Source organism: Clupea harengus, unplaced genomic scaffold (genome assembly GCF_900700415.2).
Source record: "Clupea harengus unplaced genomic scaffold, Ch_v2.0.2, whole genome shotgun sequence".
Taxonomy (NCBI): domain Eukaryota; kingdom Metazoa; phylum Chordata; class Actinopteri; order Clupeiformes; family Clupeidae; genus Clupea; species Clupea harengus.
This window is the reverse complement of record NW_024880024.1, coordinates 1-19482: the sequence shown is the minus strand read 5'-3', so window position 1 is coordinate 19482 and position 19482 is coordinate 1. Positions and strand designations below refer to the sequence as shown.

The 19482-nt window shown below is 43.6% G+C and overlaps 2 protein-coding genes across 3 annotated transcripts in view; both read right to left on the bottom strand.

Annotated features, from left to right (window-relative positions):
- LOC122131132 (focal adhesion kinase 1-like) overlaps positions 1-10170 on the bottom strand; it is a 33606-nt gene extending 23436 nt beyond the window's left edge. The window contains exons 1-2 of one of the 2 annotated variants that reach the window (XM_042706051.1): positions 9926-10170; positions 2016-2042 (exon numbers count right to left, since the gene is read on the bottom strand). Coding sequence is in view for 1 of the 2 variants with exons in the window: in XM_042706050.1 (XP_042561984.1) it covers positions 2016-2042; positions 8118-8154 (64 nt within the window). In the remaining variant the exon portion in view is untranslated. Of the gene's footprint in view, positions 1-2015; positions 2043-8117; positions 8598-9925 lie in introns of those variants that run through there. The other variant, XM_042706050.1, reaches the window with a different exon arrangement.
- Positions 10171-10988: 818 nt separating this feature from the next.
- LOC122131133 (DENN domain-containing protein 3-like) lies at positions 10989-19455 on the bottom strand. The gene is made up of 12 exons (XM_042706054.1): positions 19240-19455; positions 18460-18990; positions 17204-17463; positions 16832-17002; positions 16317-16446; positions 16025-16132; positions 15066-15205; positions 14322-14482; positions 13480-13622; positions 12921-13039; positions 11700-11837; positions 10989-11518 (listed from the first exon to the last, which is right to left on the bottom strand). The coding sequence occupies exons 1-12, from the start codon at positions 19391-19393 to the stop codon at positions 11312-11314; spliced, it is 2262 nt and encodes a 753-aa protein (XP_042561988.1). The 5' UTR covers positions 19394-19455; the 3' UTR covers positions 10989-11311.
- Positions 19456-19482: the final 27 nt, after the last annotated feature.

The following is a 19482-nucleotide window of genomic DNA, read 5'->3' as shown; positions in this document are numbered from 1 at the left end:
TATGATCCCAGCGCACAACAGGACCTCCACGCATAGAGCTGGGACAGAGCAAGCACCTCAGACCTAGTCACATCTAACCAGTGGAACTAACATCACATCTAACCAGTAGAACTAACATCACATCTAACCAGTAGAACTAACATCACATCTAACCAGTAGAACTAACATCACATCTAACCAGTAGAACTAACATCACATCTAACCAGTAGAACTAACATCACATCTAACCAGTAGAACTAACATCACTTCTAACCAGTAGAACTGACAACTGAAGCACTTCAGACATAGTCACATCTAACCAGTGGAACTGACAACTGAAGCACCTCAGACCTAGTCACATCTAACCAGTAGAACTAACATCACATCTAACCAGTAGAACTAACATCACATCTAACCAGTAGAACTAACATCACATCTAACCAGTAGAACTGACATCACATCTAACCAGTAGAACTGACATCACATCTAACCAGTAGAACTAACATCACATCTAACCAGTAGAACTAACATCACATCTAACCAGTAGAACTAACATCACATCTAACCAGTAGAACTGACATCACATCTAACCAGTAGAACTAACATCACATCTAACCAGTAGAACTAACATCACATCTAACCAGTAGAACTGACAACTGAAGCACTTCAGACATAGTCACATCTAACCAGTAGAACTAACATCACATCTAACCAGTAGAACTAACATCACATCTAACCAGTAGAACTGACATCACATCTAACCAGTAGAACTGACAACTGAAGCACCTCAGACCTAGTCACATCTAACCAGTGGAACTGACATCACATCTAACCAGTAGAACTAACATCACATCTAACCAGTAGAACTAACATCACATCTAACCAGTGGAACTGACAACTGAAGCACTGACAAGAGCAACAGACTTCAAGTGATGGGTATATTTACATTCATAATTGTTAAATATGCCCAACATTTTGCAATGTTATGATTCCTCTAAGTAGGTCAGTGTTTATAAATGTGGGTAAGCAATCTAAATCATCTAAAGTTCTGGCATAATTTGCTGAAGATGGCTAAACGTAGTCTTTCTGATATTTTGTGCTGCCTTAACACAAAAAGTTGTAGCTCCCTTGTCATGTAGTCCCGGGTGTTAAGCATGAGACTGTTGAGTCTCAGATGATCCCCTGTGCGTCCCCGTGCTGAGGCCGGGGACTTCCTGCCAGCCTACCCTCCCACAGGGAGCACTCACAGCCTCAAATATCACCTCCCAAAGCCACATCCCCCGAGACACAGACCACTCACCTCCCAAAGCCACATCCCCCAAGACACAGGAGACCACTCACCTCCCAAAGCCACATCCCCGAGACACAGGAGACCACTCACGCTGGAGGCCTAGCCAAATCCAACTGACAAACTACTGCAGCAACGCAGATATTTGGACATGCAAGGCAAGCATTTTTTTTTATGCTTATGCACAGACCTATTTTTAGGATGTTTATTCCAAATCAAATGTTCATCTGTGGAATAGTGGACATGTTAATGAGACAATCTTTTAAAAGTTGCAAAGACCTACTATTGCTTTAAATAAAACTGGACAACCTCTGGATGAATTTGTTCTGAACCCTTTAAAATCTATGGTGCCACCTTCCACAAGGCTCCAGAATCCTTGAAGAAGACAGTGATAAATGCACTTGTCCTGCACTATAAACAACCATTACACGACCTAAGGAATTCATTTTAAGATTCAAATTTAAAAAAAATGTAATGCATGTGAATTATTCATTCAACGAATACAGAATGTAACTGCCTTCACAAATCTATATTGTAAGATTGATGATGAATATTTTTCCCTTTAACACCACATTCATACATTATTTCAGCGAAGAGGAACCGGCGACTGAGACAGGAGGGGATTTTTCTAAGCACACCGACTTGCTTTGAACCAACCACAAAGATCGCCATGTATTCATTGCTGTCAAACACACACAAAAAAAAAAAAACACAGACATTATTGAATTAATATTCAATCAGCACTTACCTGTGTAGTAAGATATCCTTGAAATATCTAGGGAAGAAAGAGAAAGAGAATTAGAATGAGCCTTTCTACCACTTGGTTTCACACCACTGAAGGAGTTGATCACAGTCCATCAGAATGTGCCAGACAGAGGCACACACACACGCGCGCTGGCACACACACACGCACGCACGCGCACACACAGACGAGCGCGCACACACGCACGCTCGCACGCACGCACACGCACTCACAACTCTGGCTGTCAGGTCATTAGCAGTAGTTGTTGTGCTGGCAGGTTGTGTGCGCCAGACAAGCTGCCATCATGAATGCCAGCCATGCCCAGGGCTACACTCAGCTTCGTCCTGTTAGCTGCCATCATGAATGCCAGCCATGCCCAGGGCAACACTCAGCTTCGTCCTGTTAGCTGCTAGCTGGGGTGGCAGACTGCCTCAAGTGCAGCCTGATGGCACACGGAATATTATGAGCCTCACTGTGTTACGTACACCAAACCAGACCAACACGGCTATGGAAAAACATTTGTAATATGTTCCTGTAGTGTAACCGGTAGAGCAAGGTGCTAGCCACACCAAGGTCATGAGTTTCATACCCAGGGAGCACACGTACGTACTGACAGAAATGTACACCAATAGAGTAAGCCGCTAAATGAAGACACGTAAACCATACACTTGGAAGAGTTTTCACATTGCATGTGATAAGCCAATGAGAAGTCAAACCTCTTTACTTCTACCTGCAGGATTTGTTGTGATTGGTCAATTTAAATCTGCATCTTTAATAGAGGTTAGACAGGGAAACACTTCATCTATAGATCAGAAAGAGTCCTATACCAGTAGAATTCTGCACTGCGTGGGCATTTAGTTATAGTGCGATACCCTGGGATTTGGTTCCTACCTAATTGACACATTACACAGAGTGATAACACACAAGACCACTACACACACCGTTGTCAAATGATTCATGTCCATTCTAATGTGACACTTCCCATTCCTCTCACGTCATCTGTTCCTCTCAAAGGAAATCTCTTCACTGGGTGTCAGGCATTGATTCTCTTGGTCTTACAGCAGGTCCTGGGCCTGAACACTGTTAGTGAAGTAGCTTTACACACTTTTCCCATGGGAAGAGACCCATGAGACCCACTAGTATTCACTTCAGCACGGGCTCGGCGGGCGGTGTGGGTGGTGGTACCGCAGGCGGGCGCCGTCCCGAGACTCATGAGTGCACGAATCACGAACACGCGCCCCCTGCCTGGAGTCTGGACAAGCTCTGGCCCCAAGTCAGACTCCTTCTAAAGTCTACTATTTGGTGTAGTATCATCTGGGTTTCTTCAGCAGACCTAGGGTCAGGGCCCAGCTGCTGCCTGCGGGGGGGGGGGGGGGGGGGACGACACCTGTTTGTGAGGGTAGCTGAACAGGGCTGTGTGCACATTCAGCTCCGCTACTAAAGAGAGAGACCTCAGACCTCAGGGTCATCAGCAACACAGAGCGTGGAGTCATGCGGCCTTGTGTGAGCTCCAGCGCTCAAGAGTCAAAGCTGACTCTTCACAGAACTAATTAGGGGAAGAAGAGAACATGACATTGATATTAAAAGTCATTAAAAGACCGATTAGGTCCTCTGTTCAGGTTAGTTTCTGTGATCAATCTGAGGCAGTACTTGATTTATCTGTGAAGTATTTCAACTGCTGTCAGCTGACTCTCTTTAGAAGCATAAAACAGGTCTAGACATGATCTAAAATACCTAACACGACTATAACTACACAGGACACCAGCTCAATAAGGCCAGTATTAAAAGGAAATTATAGCATACCATCGAGAAGTAAAGCTAGAATTGACACACTAAGAAGTAAAGTTAGAATTGACACACTACAGCTGTTTACCTTCAAATTGAAATGTTAATGTGAAATCACTTGACAGTGTTATGTATGCAAAGGCAGTGGTTTTATAGCAGCGTGAAATGTAGCATTCAGGTCCTTGAGTTAAGACTGGCCTCAAGAACCCCTCCTGCCTTTGAGTGGTAGTTCACAGCCGTGATCATCTGCTGTCTGCAACACAAACCCCATCAAACGGCTCTCTCTCTCATCAAGGACTGCAGCAGCTGGAGAGGAGCAGCTTAGCCACTGGACTGACAGCAGATTAAGGGGAGAGGAAGACATTTCAGACCAGCACGTGACCTACTGCCTGGACAAGCCTGTTGGACAGTCTACCTAAAGCACCCTCACCAGGGCACAGGAGGGCATATGGCCAGGCTGGGGATGGAGCCGCATGTGGACATACTTGGCTGGGGAGTGAGTCTGTCTTGTCTCTTCCCAAACCACTGTGCAGCTGCTTCACTTGTGTGGACGACATGTCCGTTCCTCATGAGAAAGTTTGAGATCACCCGTACCCTGAAGTTCAAGGACTTGAACAACATAATCAAATGAATGAGGCAAATTGAGCAAAGTGGGCGCCTTTGCAATTTACAAAACTGGGATGGCTAATGACATAATGGACCTCATGTAAACCAGTCAGCATGTGCAGGCGTCCCTGTTCCCCCTGACTGCTGAGCCTTCATTCCCCTCCACTGCCTCGGCACGGGCAGCAGACCAAGCCATCAACATCTAGCTTAAGCAAGGGGAAAAGCTCAATAAAGTAACAAATCTCTAAGATGTCTGCTGAAACTACAGCAAAGGTGTCTATGCCCCTTCATAACCATTTACTCCTCTGCCTAAAAAAGCAATAGCTACGTTAACCTTAAAATAGCATTGCTGATAATATAATGAGTAATTTGCTGAGACATGAAATAAACCAAACTCTTGTTTTTATCAGCAGGTCTCCAGGAATTGTATTCCACACTAATGAAAATGTGCATCTGTACTGTAAGTGGCTTTGGCTTAAAGCATCTGATAAATAAATAAATGCATTTTGTTTCCAATTGACCTTGAGCCAGTGCCCTACATCTTGCATGTACATGCGCAGTCAAGGCTGGCACAACATTTTGGTGCTGCGTGGTCAGTCCACACAGACCATCCTGGTGAGGAGATTTGCATCATGGACTTAACAGTAGGCACATCCGCAGAAGTATACTTAAGACTTAAGGTTAAAGCAGTGAGCTGTGAGACTTAACCGTAGGCACATCCGCAAGAGTATACTTAAGACTTAAGGCTAAACGTAGGCACATCTGCAGAAGTATCCTTAAGACTGAAGGCTAAAGCAGTGTGCTGTGAGAAAAGGCTAGTCCTCTAGTAGCTATAGCCAAAGCCATACATAATCTGGATGGTCAAGGCATAAGGGGAAAGAGTAGTTGTATTACTAGATACGTTTAGGATGAATCTTCAGTCACTCACAGCCTCCATGAGATAGAAAACCATCCATAATGTTTACATTTCTCTATTCAGCAGAGACTTCTATCCAATTTACAGTACATCTAGTGTATACATTTTGAACAGTATGTGTCTCCCCTCTGAATCAAGCCCATCATGTTGGTGCTGTAAGCACTTTGCTTTGCCCGTTGAGATAATAAAATCACTAGAAGTTGTGACACTGAATCTCAAACAATTTAGCCGACAATTACCTTCTGTCTTTAATTACCTTCGGTCTTTATTTTGAATTGAATTATATTCTTCAGAAGCTGAATCACAGTGAGATGTGGAACAGCTCAGTAGGAATACCAGGGGTCAGAGTTGCAGTAGTACAAATTCAACACTGAAATGTAAGTAATATTCAAAGGAATATGGAATGGATATCCATTCAAAAGAGAGAAAAGCAAATGAAATAGTTATACTATTTAATTCATACAATCCATCTCTATGAAAACTCATCACGACAATATGTGCACTCCAGTGACTGAACTAAGTCACTTCCATTATGCTGATATTAAACTGGAATTCTGATTGGAAAATATGACTAATAAAGTCATGGTCAAAATAAATCCCCAAAAGAGGTCAGCATACATTTGTACAATATGATAATAAAGGTTACATCAGATCAATATACTCTCATAATACACGGGTAAACAGACAATCGCCGAATACCAATGAATAGAGCTTTCTCTTCCTCCATTCTGTTTACATAATCCTGATTTCCCCTTCGGTCAAAAAGCAGATCAACAGCCTCAGTGACTTCTGATACATTTCATCAGAGCTTTTGTTCGACTAACAATGAAGAACACAATTATGTTAGCTCAGACAACTTAAAAAAATACTAAAATATGAAACTGAAAAAATGACACTGCCTGTGTATACAAAATTGAAGTACCGGTAAACTGCAGTCACCAACCATTATTCTAGGGTTACCACGCTTTATAACTGCTCAAAGTATTCAGTCAACTGTAACAGGTCACAAGAACTTGCTTCATGCTTGTGTTTAATGTGAAATGAATACAAGATTGAAGAACACCAGCCAGGACATGGAACATGACAGCCCAGCATCTTGATCTTGAGCTGTGGTCTCTAATAGACCTCATTGTACCAACTGCTCACATCCATCGGGCTTCTCCCCCTTAGAACAGATACGGTACATAATTATTGTCAGACTTGAATCGCACAAGCGACACACCGCACACGGCAACACACGTGAATACATGGAGGCGACACAGGACACACACACACACACACACACGCACACGCAGGCCTGAGGTCGTTTGTGAATTTAGCTTCTGCATTTATCCCATCCCAGACTGTCCTTCCTCCAGGACCCCAGGAGCAGTGGGCAGCTTTTTTTTTTTTTTAAGCGCCCGGTGGATGATGATGCTGTTGTAGCTGTGCTAGCATTGAACACAAGGGTTAAATGAATGCTGCTCTGGATATCCAGACCCCATATGCCATTACATTCACTGACTATGAACACCCTCAAAGGGAATTCATCTGATGGAATGGGCTCTTCTTGAATGATTGATTGATTGATTGATTGATTGATTGAGTACAATCCCAGCATGAGCAGAGCTAGAATCAATGCCAATCTGCCAATCCCATACAGAATTGACAACAGAGAACTACAACAGAGTGATGCAATCAAATAGAGTGTTCATCTCAATTTGACTCACGTGTCTATGAATGTAAACTATTAAAAGCTATTCCACCTGTATAACATTAGGCTCTTTAGGGATGGGTTTTAAGGCGAGTTGCCCACAATACACAATACACACTCTTCAGTAAGGACACGGAATGCTACAGTGTGGACAATAATGCAGGCAACATTACACAACCATTTCATAGACAACCCGCATGTTCTATTTTGACATTTAACTTCAGTATCATTCTATACAATTTTCCCAAATCTTTAATTACATACAGATGCACAGATACAAGTTATTAATGCTACATGCCTTTGCTTGTGTCTAGAATCTGCTTGCCTACTTAGCCACGCCAAAGGTACAAGGTGTAAGCAGTTCTTGTTATCTTCTGCCATGCTTGTCTGGTGCTCCACTCCCTTAAAAACACTGTGATCTAGCGGGCAGATCTCATCGGGAGTTTCCTGATTGTTACTGGATGCAAGATTTACAGAGATTCAATCTCTCAATGAAGAGCCCAGGAGAGTTCCAAACAAGACTTTGGAGCATCTGATCTGATCTGATAATATACCTAAGATTGTAAAGACATCCATCTTAAGTATTCGTAAAAAGTCAGCTCATCAGCTTTGAACTGAACACAAACATTCTATAATGTGTACCCTGAAGCAGTGCACGCACTTCAGTGAGGTCATTCTCCTGGAATTCCTCTGGTGACATTAACATTCAAAATATGAAGCGCAGCTGAGGGCAGGTCTGCTCCGGGAATTAATTCCCAACCACTGAGTTAAGCAATGTTACGTTCCCCTCTAGATGAAAGCCAAAACAATAAGACAAGGTGACATTTCACAACATCAACCCAAGAAATGTTGTAAAAACCTGACTGATTCTCTTTCAAAATGCCCCCGCATGCAAGAGCTTGCGTGGTGAACGCGATAGTGAATTCCTCATCTTATCTATTTAGCCTCGCCTCAGTTGTTTACACCAGACAACGCTACAACTGCTATTTTCCCTAAACTGAAGCCACTGAAAACAACGACAACTTCTCTTCAGCGCTTCTTGTAGAGCCACATGTTGTGTATGGGTGTGATGTCAAATAAAGTCAGCGGCCGTTCCTCACAGACCTACCTCCCTGTGCACAGCTGAGAAGGCTCCAGAACTGCATGGTGCTCTCGTGGATTCAGGCAGGAGGGACTCTCCTACTGACAATCTGAAGCCCAGCTAAAAAAAAACGTCCAAAACTCTCCTAACTTAATGTTTTTATCTTAGCAGTTCCCGGTTTGCTGTTTGAAGAGCCCCCGTCATGCTGTGGAAGGCGCATACCTGACTGCTTGAGAACAAACTGAAAGCGCTCTGTGAAACATACTCTTCCACCTTCCCTCCTCCTGCCCCTCCTTGAGCCTGGTGCTAGCTATGACATGTCAAAACCACCACCTCCTACACACAAGAGCCAGTAGCAGTCAACTAACAGGCCCCTTTCGACTGGTGAGTTTGTGTACAGATGATAGAGACACAGCTGGACTAACAAGTGACTTTTAGCAACATCAAGAGCGACAACACAATCATTGAAGAGTAGCATTTTTTCATGCGCTGCCTACCTAAGTCACAAACGTTTTGTCTGAAAACTTTTGTGGAACACTATTTACTTTGTGTTGTCATCAATGGCAAGGCATGCAAAGAGCTAAATCATGCACAGAAAGACCAAGCGTCTGACAGACAGTTCAGTTTCATACAAATGCTGATACTCTATGTCAACTGATAATAATTTAAACACTCCCTTCCACTCAGAATCGGCGACTTCAAGAACCAGATTAGATTTCTCCTCAGCTCCACTCAAACATTGAGAACTTTGTTTACAGATGTCAAACTGACTCACTTTTTACACACCCAATTTATTAAAGTCCATTTCTGCAGAAACTGCAGTTGCAGTGAAAGGAAGGTGTAGACAAACTACACAGCTAGCAACGTCATGCTTTTATTTAGGTTTTTCTTAAAGGTTTCATCCGCTGCCATAGCCTTCGGGTCTCCTGTCTAGAACTCTTCATCTAAACCGCAATCTGGTAGGCTACGCCACAAATGCACAGTACAGTATCGGGCTTCAATCAATTAAGATTCAACACATTTGCTTTGAATATCTGACTAGTTTTTAAAAATCAAATTAAAGTGGTAATTATCAGGGTAACCCCAGGCAATTGCTCGGTCTCCCCTTTGGCAAACTTCAAAACAAAACGTTCTATTGCACAATGTAACCCAACAAGGCAAACAATCATACAACGTGGAGCAGAATGAAAACAAATGTAGTTATGTGAATTTATAGAGGGATAACACTTCATATATAACAGTAAGATATTAATCTTAAAAATGACGTTTCAATGAAACAACTTAGCCTTCCCACTGTTGTGCTCAGGAAACAATGTGTCCCATCGCAGCATTCTGAATAAATACCTCGTTTTGTTCTATGCACCAACATGATACGTCAAACCCGGACTGTTGCCTGATTGCACAATAGTGCTTAATTCCACACGAAAGCTAGGCATTCAGAAATGTAAAAGCAATTGGGAAGACGGAGCAATCGGTAAAACACAAAGTCTAACAACATGCAACCAAAGGTGTGGAAAAGGCTAGGAACCTTAGGTGTGATTCGGCATGGCAAAACACTTTCAGCTCTGCAACACAGTTAACACACCAGCTGACAGTAACACTATGTTAACCTCTTCGTGCCGTTTCATAATGGTTGTCAGTTGCTGAGGTAGACTTGCAATAATTCACAACGCATACATTGCTACTATGCGAGTCAGCAAAATATCATCACTCCCAGCTAACGGATCTGCGCTAACCCTCTCCGTAGCCCCCATGCTAACACGCTAACATTTCAATTATTACATTATTCTAGGGCATGAAAAATAAACATGTTGCCTGTGCATCACAAAACGTACCTTTACCCTGCAAAATATGAGTCAACAAATTATGTCTTTGACTACCGTTCCTATTTCCCGCAAAAACGCTTAAATCCTGTTATGAGCGTGGTTCCGAGGCTCTGTGGGGTCTTCCTCCTCCGTCTCCTCAGCCAGCTACACTCTCTCCCTCCTGTTCCCACTGTCACCACGGCACTGCATCCTGGGATGATTGCTCCAATATGGCTGACGCACAGTAACCCTGGCCAACCAAGGAGGAACGCCCTTTATGAATGATGTTGAGTGGTCATCAGCTGGTGAACTCAGTGCCTATAGTCTGGTGGTCCTTGAAACTGGCCACTCTCAGGACAAAATGTGATAAATCCTGGGCATGGTGAAAATCTATCAACTGTATAAAAAAAAAAACTCACTTGAAATTTGGCTCAGAACTTAATTCAAATCACATGAGATTGCAGAGGCTGCCATGCCCGGCAGTCGCAGAATTCTACACAGGCCTAGATGTCAACACCCACACAAACTACAAGAGGACTGAGAAGATGTGTATCTTCATTGTTACAGGGCACATCCCCAAACATTCCTCTGTAATAAACACTCACAGACAGGCATACACCAACACACACACACACACACACACACACACACACACACACACACACACACACACACACACACACACACACACACACACACACACACACACACACACACACACACGTCAGTAGAACTGTGGGGCAACCTCCCACATCTCCCACTGGGGGCCGAATCTCAGCCATCCTCATGGGCGTTTGGAATGCACTGCATTACAGAAAGCACACAATTACACACTGTTCAATTGTTTAAATAGTATGGGCCATGGACTGACACAACTACAACAATGATGCTGACGTGATAACGTTGGTCCAAACATTGAGAAGAATATTGAATACTCTTTCTTCAAAATGTGATATTATAATTTTGAGAGAATCATCCAATCAGTTTCAACCAATATCATAGACTATATGAATCATCGCCCACTGCTGTGTTTTATTTAACTTTAAGCTTGTACAAACTGATCCATATCTAAATAATTAAAATACATTCTGGCTGTAAACAAATCCATTTATTATAAATTACTGATTTAAAATGAAATAAAATAAGGGTAGTACTTTTTAATTAGAACAATACAGTAGTAGATGAGATACTATGAAGGCCTCATCATTTGGAGGAGACCTCAACAGGAGTCCATTTGTGGTCATGCAGTCTGACCTTCAGGTGAAATGCTGAGAACCGAGGCAATGGGCTTCCCTTAGCGGAGTGACCCTCATCAGTACAACCGTTTGTGTCCAACAATCATGTCCAGATGTGTCCCGTGAAACTGCACTGAAGAGAAGCGTTGGGAGGCAGAGCAACTGCTGACTTGTGAGTCTTCTACTCTACTTTCCAGATGGCGATCTTGCCGTCCAGACAGGCGGAGCCACTCAGCACGTAGCGGTCCTCCGCTGAGCAGAGTGCCTGGACACTGTCTGTGTGAGCGAGCAGCTCCTTCTCCACCACAGCCTGGGCCACGTCCACCACAAAGATCTTCCCCACCACCCCACTCTGGTTCTCACTCAAGCTCCGACAGCCAACCCAGATCTGGAGTAATGAAGAAAAAGATCAGTGATAAATGATAATAAACTCACAGATGCTATTTTAAAGCACAAACTCAATCCTTGCACACGTCATCGTCAAATGATGCTTAAGTGAGTATCATGAACAATAGTTTCTTTACAATCTTTTAGGATCCATGAGGACTTAGTAAACCAAGCCCACCCACCTGGTTCTTGACCTTGAGCATAGAGGTGACTCCAGCACTGTCAGGCAGCTGTACCCTCTGTGCGGGCTTCTCCAGATTTTCTGAGTGCCACACACACAATTCAGACGAATCCACACGACTGGTCCATATCTGATCCCTCTGAGTAGACAAGGGCGCAGTGGAACATGTAACAAATCTCATCTCTGCACTATACATACAGCGGGTAAAATAAGGATTGAACACGTCACCATTTTTCTCAGTAAATATATTTTAAAAGGTTCTATTGACATGAAATTTTCACCAGATGTTGGTAACAACCCAAGTAATCCATATATGCAAAGAAACCAAAACAAATACTTTCAGAAATGAAGTTATGTGCAATAATGTGAAATGACACAGGGAAAATGTATTGAACACATGAAGAAAGGGAGGTGCAAAAAGGCATTGAAGGCCAAGACAACAGCTGAAATCTATCAGTAATTAGAAAGCAATCCGGCCCCTTGTCAGTGCAAAATTATTATCAGCTGGTTCAGTATATAAAAAGTATATATAAAAAAGGTGTCTCATTACCAAGGTGTCACACAAGAAACATCTCATGATGGGTAAAAGCAAAAAGCTCTCTCAAGACCTTTGCAACCTTAATGTTGCAAAACATACTGATGGCATTGGTTACGGACGCATTTTTTAAACTTCTAAATGTTCCAGTTAACACTGTTATAATCCGGAAGTGGAAAGAACATAATTTCACCATAAACTAAGTAATGCACTCAACCACCAACCGCCACACCATGATGTTCCCACCTCCAAACTGGTGTTTTTAGGGTGATGTGTCCTCCAGACATGGTGTGTATTATGGCATCCAAAAAGTTACATTTTGCTCTCATCTGACCAGACTATATTCTCCCAGTATTTCACAGGCTTGTCCAAATGTTGTGCAGCAAACTTTAAACAAGCTTCAACATGCTTTTTCTTCAACAATGGAGTCTTGCATGGTGAGCGTGCATACAGGCCATGGCGGTTGAGTGCGTTACTTAGTTTATGGTGAAATGATGTTTCATGTCAATAGCATCTTTGGAAATATATTTACTGAGAAAAATGGTGACGTGTTCAATACTTATTTTACCCGCTGTACATACAGCACACCTCAAAACTGACAGGAGTTTGTTAAGGGCTTCCTTGCTAGTAAGAGTGGAAAAGTACTCCTTGATAACACATTACAGCTATATAGACAATGGCACAAACCTCTAAGTAGACGATGAACCCATTGAAAGGTGAAGGGGGGGTTGTGGGATCCTGGAGCAAGCAGATCTTACGCTGCACTACGCCGGTCTTCCTCAGCTCCATGATGCAGTCATTGGCACCTGTCAACACATATTAAAACAAAATTGCTTGTATTACAATATACTATCAATTGCCTCTTAATCCTAATCTATATGATACTAATACCAAGCATATGAACAAAATGTTGTATGATGTTTAAGGTATCAAATGAACAGGACTGGCTTGAAAGAAACAGACATAAACACTAATCAGCATAGTTTAAACTACCATCTGGAGAGTAGTACTAGTAACTCACTGGGTAATAGTACATTTAGGAAGTATCTAAGTTTCAAGTCCCTAAGAAGTGATGTGTGAACTGATTTCACAGCAAAGTAACTTACGAAATCATAACCAGTTTTTTCCAAATAGGTACTAATGTCTCTCTGAAATGTTGTTCTGCAGATCAGATACTTACAGCACCACAGTGTTCTGCAGATCAGATACTTACAGCACCAGAGTGTTCAGCAGATCAGATACTTACAGCACCACAGTGTTCTGTTGTACAGCTGCATGGAGGTGAGGTTGTGACAGCTCAGATTAAACTGCCTTCTCATCTTCAGGGTAGACACATCCCACACAATAACCATGCCATCAAGACTGCATGAGTAGGCTAAAGTTGGGCTGTGAGAAGATGATGGTTACAGTCAGAAACTACTATGGACATTTATATTCACATTGCCAGAGCATGCATATAGCTTTTAAAGCAGTCTTGAATGAACCCCAGTGTAGTGGCATGGACACTCTAGAACAGTGGTTCTTAACCTGGGTTCGATCGAACCCCAGGGGTTCGTTGAGTCACTCTCAGGGGTTCGGCAGGGGTCAAGACACACGCAGTATAGCCCGGTTCACACTAGCAATGTCGGGCCGTTTTTATATATACCTATGTTTTGAAGAAATCATATTTTATTTTTCCAATTACGAAGGGTTCGGTGAATGCACTGATGAAGCTCGCAGGGTTCAGTACCTCCAATAAGGTTAAGAACCACTGCTCTAGAAGATGCTAGGCTTGCTCCTAGGCTTGCTACACTATTTTGTGGTGGGTCAGAGTCATGTTGGATTGCTGCATGCAATGCATGTGTGATACTGCCCCCTGGTGACTGATAGTGGGGGTAACACAGCATAGAATAGTTGCAATTGGATTGTTGTATCGCATTAATGATTCTTCGACTTGTTGCATATCAGTTTCAGATAGTGAGGATTTATCATAAACAGTTATGAAAGATTTGCAAACACATATCATCTTCCATGAATCAGATGTCAAGTGATATTGTGTAGTGCCTTCATTTATTGGCTAAATGGTCTCCATCCATGCATGCGAGTCACCTGGATGCATCCTGTCTGTCCTCCAGGACCAAATCTGTGACTTCACCCCGGTGTTCAGTCAACTGCTTGTGACAAGACATGCTGCGCGCGTTGATGATGTAGATGGTGGAATCCCGAGAGCCCATCCATACCTGCTCCTGGTCCAGCCCAAGCATGCAGCTCTGAGGACACCAACAGAAGGGTGATGACTGGAGCCACTTTAATTCCTACATCATGTGAACATACTTTAGTTTGCATCCAGGAAACTAGGTTCATGTAAATGAAGACTGTACTGTGAGGGTCAGTGTCTTGCAACCTCAAAACCAGCTTTATATTATACAGTTACTCCTCTACGCTATTTCTTTCGCGGGATTATAATACGCTCAATTAGATTAAACGCTGCCTCAAATCAAAGACATGAAAAGTCCAAAATGCTATAAACTATGTGTAACATAACGTTACCACCAGGTGGCAACATTGGAGACTCTTTTTACAATGAAAACCCTTTCTGAAGCTCAGAAACGCCTTTCCTCCTCTCCTGTCTTTTCATCGGCACTGAAATGTGCTTTCCTCTTCTTCCCGATTACTAAACAGGACATGTTCTCCCGTCCTTGGGTTTATGACCGTCCCTCAAAATGATGTCGTGCACAGGAGTCTAAATAAAGAATTAGTGAGAGGAGCCACTTCCTCTTTGTAAGGATCGCTGTTGTTGATCACCATGTGTGTTGTGACTTGTTGTGTCTGTTGTGACTGTGAGTGACGAACCAGAGGCAGTGCCCCCACTTGAATGCCGTTCTGCTGCATGGACCAGCTGGCTGCATCAAACACCACCACCCTCCCGTGGCTGAGAGCACACCACAGCTTAGGGTTCCCATCCCCGTCTATGTCAGACTTCTCCAGCTGGCCTGCAGGTGGAACAGGGGAAAAACAGTCCGAAAAACTGGCAGTCCCACGCTTAGTCAGAGAAAATAAACATTCTGGCAAGTTCTTTATCAGTCCTCCTGACCCAAACATAGTTCACTGGCTAAGTGACTTCTTAAGTTGTGCAGTCATAACCCTTTATACAACACTTCATCACGTTATATACAACAGAATCAAGCGCCACTAATGTCAGTATATATAAATACACTGAATAAAGCATAAATGGTCACAATGTAATTCTGTCAGAACTAAATCTCAGGTCGGATGAAGTGCAAAAGGAGCACAATAAACTCATGGACAACAACATGGACACAAACATGCTACGCTCCAGTCAGAGCCGGACAAACACTTTTATTGACATGCTCTGAACCCTGACGGTGGTGTTGAGAGTTAGTCTCTCCTGCATGCCCAGGAACTGGAGATCCACTAAGCAAGGTCCTGGCTCAGTTCCAGGAGTGAATTTGTAGCATTTGGGCCAAGGGGACTCAATGCACCTCTTGTTCCCAGATCAGCTGTGTCACTAATGCAAATTGGTCCATTTTAGCACCGGTCTACATCATGCAAGCATCATGTGACCATCCGGGAAAACAAAAAACTGCCCTGAACAGTCAAAGCCAAGACAAACTCTCCAGGTATCTTCCATGAAACATTCACTCGCATACAAAAATACATGTATTCAAAAACATCCCCAGGGTGCTGCATTTCAAATGTTGATCCATGGCTGATGTTTTGCTGAGGTTAAGGGCTTCTACACTCCTAAACATGGAATATATGACACGTCTCAGTCAACACTGTTCCCATACCTGGAGTATAGAGTAACACATCCACTGTTTGCTGGGAAGGCAGATGAAGGGAGGGGTTAATCCTGTGCTTCAGAGTGTCAGAGGTTGTCTTTGGAACAGCCGTTGGCACTGATAGACCATAGTGGAAAAACACACATAATCAAACTGTATTCAGAACATACACGCACACACACACACACACACACACACACAGCCATTCCCCTGCTTATTGGAGGCTGACTACTACATAACACATTCAAATCAACATGCCTCTCTAACAGACCTTGCTGAGGAATGTGGAAAGCATACATACCCTCATGTTTCAGCCTGTCATAATAAGCCAGTTTAGAAGCTGCTAATATGCCTTTCTGTGTTTGAAGACAGCCGACCACAGTGTCCATGAGGAGGACGTTAGTGAGGGCCTGTTGCATGTGCTGAGGATCCTGAAAACACATGTGGACATGCATCAAAGACGCACATTCTACAGACATGAGAAGTCTTGACAACTACAACTATTCTAGTATTGGACTCTTTTTTTGCCATCAGGACTTAAAAAACACCCTGGATGGGCCAACTGTTAGTGCCAGATAACACAGTATGTTCCCTTAAAGAGAGGCAGCGGTGGGGATATCCTGTTAGCCTTAGCTAAACACACAGTATGACCTGTGGTCGGTGTTTTCCACTGGAAGTATCTAAAAGAAACACCAGTCGCTTGCAACTGAGATAGTGTACTGGCTGCCGCCTGGTCAGGGTGAGATCTTCCTCCAAATACATCTGTTTAGAAGAGCCTTCATCAGCCATCGTGAAGTCTACAGGAAGCGAAAATACCTTGTGATCATCGGCCATCTTCCTCCCAGCCCACATCTCTTTAATCATCAGGCTCCACAGGTCACACTCGGACCTGAGGTTGGCCTCAAACACTTCTTTTTTCAGGTTGCTCTTGATCCTCAGTGACGGGATACGCAAAAGCAGGAACTGAGCTGAAGAGATTTTCACTTCCTGTTTTGGAGACAAACATTCTACCATTCTATCATCATAGTCCAACTAAAAAAGGGAATTCACTGAATTCAGGGGGATTCACTTTCAGTGACGACAGAGGTCACAGAGACACTCTATGGTTTTTCATTCTCCATTTCCCCGTAAGTATTAGAAGAATAGACGACACTTATGTGGTGACACTAGTGAATGCACAGTACCTACCACTATATCTCTGAACTTAGTGATGTCTACAAATCCTCTCCGTCCATCAGGAAGTAGAAAGAGTCGCTTTTGGGTCATGGCAATCTTGCCTACACCATAGTTAGTCTTCACGGAGCAGGAGATTTTATACACACACTCATTGTTGTCCAGCTGTTCCATCACTTCAGCCGGCAGGTGCACATCCTGAGCCTCAGCTTCCATCTCCTTCCAGAAGGTGTAGAAGACGCGGAACACGTCTGGGTCGACCTCTTTTTGCGGGCCTAAAAAAACACAGAAGTATCCGTTAAGGCTGTTTGGTGAAACAAAAGAACAACAACTTTTCAACTCACCCAGTGTCAAAATGAGTTCACCGAGCCTTCGACGTGTGATATAATGACCTGCAGATCATGTCCCTGAGAGAAGGAAATCTCACAGAGACACTGCAAAGCCATGCAGGTGGCCACCACTAAGAGACATGCAGCAACCCAGCACTCCTTGTAACACCTTCCCATGGCGACTATATAGTAAGATTCCCAACAGAAGGATGTAAGCAGGTAAACATACAGCTGTTTAGACCTGGCCAGTTGCACAAAGCAAGGGTGTGGTAGCCTGTGAAACTGCAACGATGTGCTTGCTTACCACCCAGAGTGGAGGGAACGTAAAAGCATGATTTGGAAGCTGTCTGCTCTGCAGGCTCCTGATCTTTAACTGTGAAGATGAATGAATGGATGATGACATACAATGTCTGACTTTCTTTTTGTGTACTTGCGAGAGCACTCATTAGAAATGTACCATCACACGGCCCTTTCTAGAAGGCACTCTCATTAGAAATGTACCATCACACTGCCCTTTCTAGAAGGCACTCTCATTAGAAATGTACCATCACACTGCCCTTTCTAGAAGGCACTCTCATTAGAAATGTACCATCACACTGCCCTTTCTAGAAGGCACTCTCATTAGAAATGTACCATCACACTGCCCTTTCTAGAAGGCACTCTCATTAGAAATGTACCATCACACTGCCCTTTCTAGAAGGCACTCTCATTAGAAATGTACCATCACACTGCCCTTTCTAGAGGGCACTCTCATTAAGAATCTACCATCACACTGCCCTTTCGTTAAACTACACGTAGCTGATAGATTTCAAGACATTGGCAGCTTTTGGACAGGCTTGTAATGCAACAGTATCTCTTGAAGGCCGATCTAAAGATTCAATTGCAACACAACTACTTGCCACTGGCACTAATATGACAGGTAAAAATTTGTTTTTGCCATACCAACACTAAGTGCATCAAACAAGCGATGGATGGTGCCCACATCTCTGACGATACCCGATTCCTGAATGTGCGTGACAAAGTTCTCCAGTGGCATGTGAGTCTTGGGCATCTTAAACTTCTTGACGTGGTCATCGGTGGGCTGGACAGTGACCTCCCCCGTCTCACTACTCTTAACCCTACAGACCAGGCGTTTGAGCTCCGGCCGGCGGTCCACCTGTGCTTGCTCCTCATGCTGGAGCGAGTCCACCAGCGCCCTCACCAGCTCAGCGGGGAAAATCTCTACATCGGTGTGGTTGAGGTTCTGAAAGTCGCTGAGGGCATCCAGCCTGCGGGTACACATTGTGTTGACCACACCACGCAGGTAGTAGTAGCGAGCCAGCAGGGAGGAGTTCTCACGAGGCGTGAAGGAAATGGCTTTGCCCAGCAGCCCAACCAGGTCAGCGTAGTAATCCTGCACATACTTGTAGGACAAATGAGGGTGGAAATCTGGTAGCTGGAATTGCTTGACATGTTTTTGACGGATCTTCAGAGCTGGATAAAAACATAAGATGATTTGGGTCATTGTTCAGTGTACTATTCTCTTCCATCATATTTTATATGACATGACAGAAAAAGAAAATGTCTTTTATACTAGGACTGTTCAATAGCTCCATTCCTAAATGTGCACACAATAAATGAGAATATACGAACAGAAACCATATTGCTACAACAGAAACAGATTGTGTTTCTCTACCACAGGTGAAAAGAGACCACTGTGCAAGTGAAGTGTGGCGCTCTTACGCGTCTCAGTCACTGAGGTGTGTCTGAGGATGCCCAGGTGCCGCTCCTCCCTGAGGTTGGGCAGACTGGTACCCATCCTCTTGGGAGCACAGTTCTCTGAGCTGCTGCTCCTGCGCATCTCCTTCATGGTGGGTCTACGGAGATTGTCAATCATGACTTTAAGTCTCCTGAGAAAAGTTTAAAGTTCAATGTCAAGTGGGGGAAAAAACTCTGGCAGGGGGGGTTATGAAATTGCTTTATAAA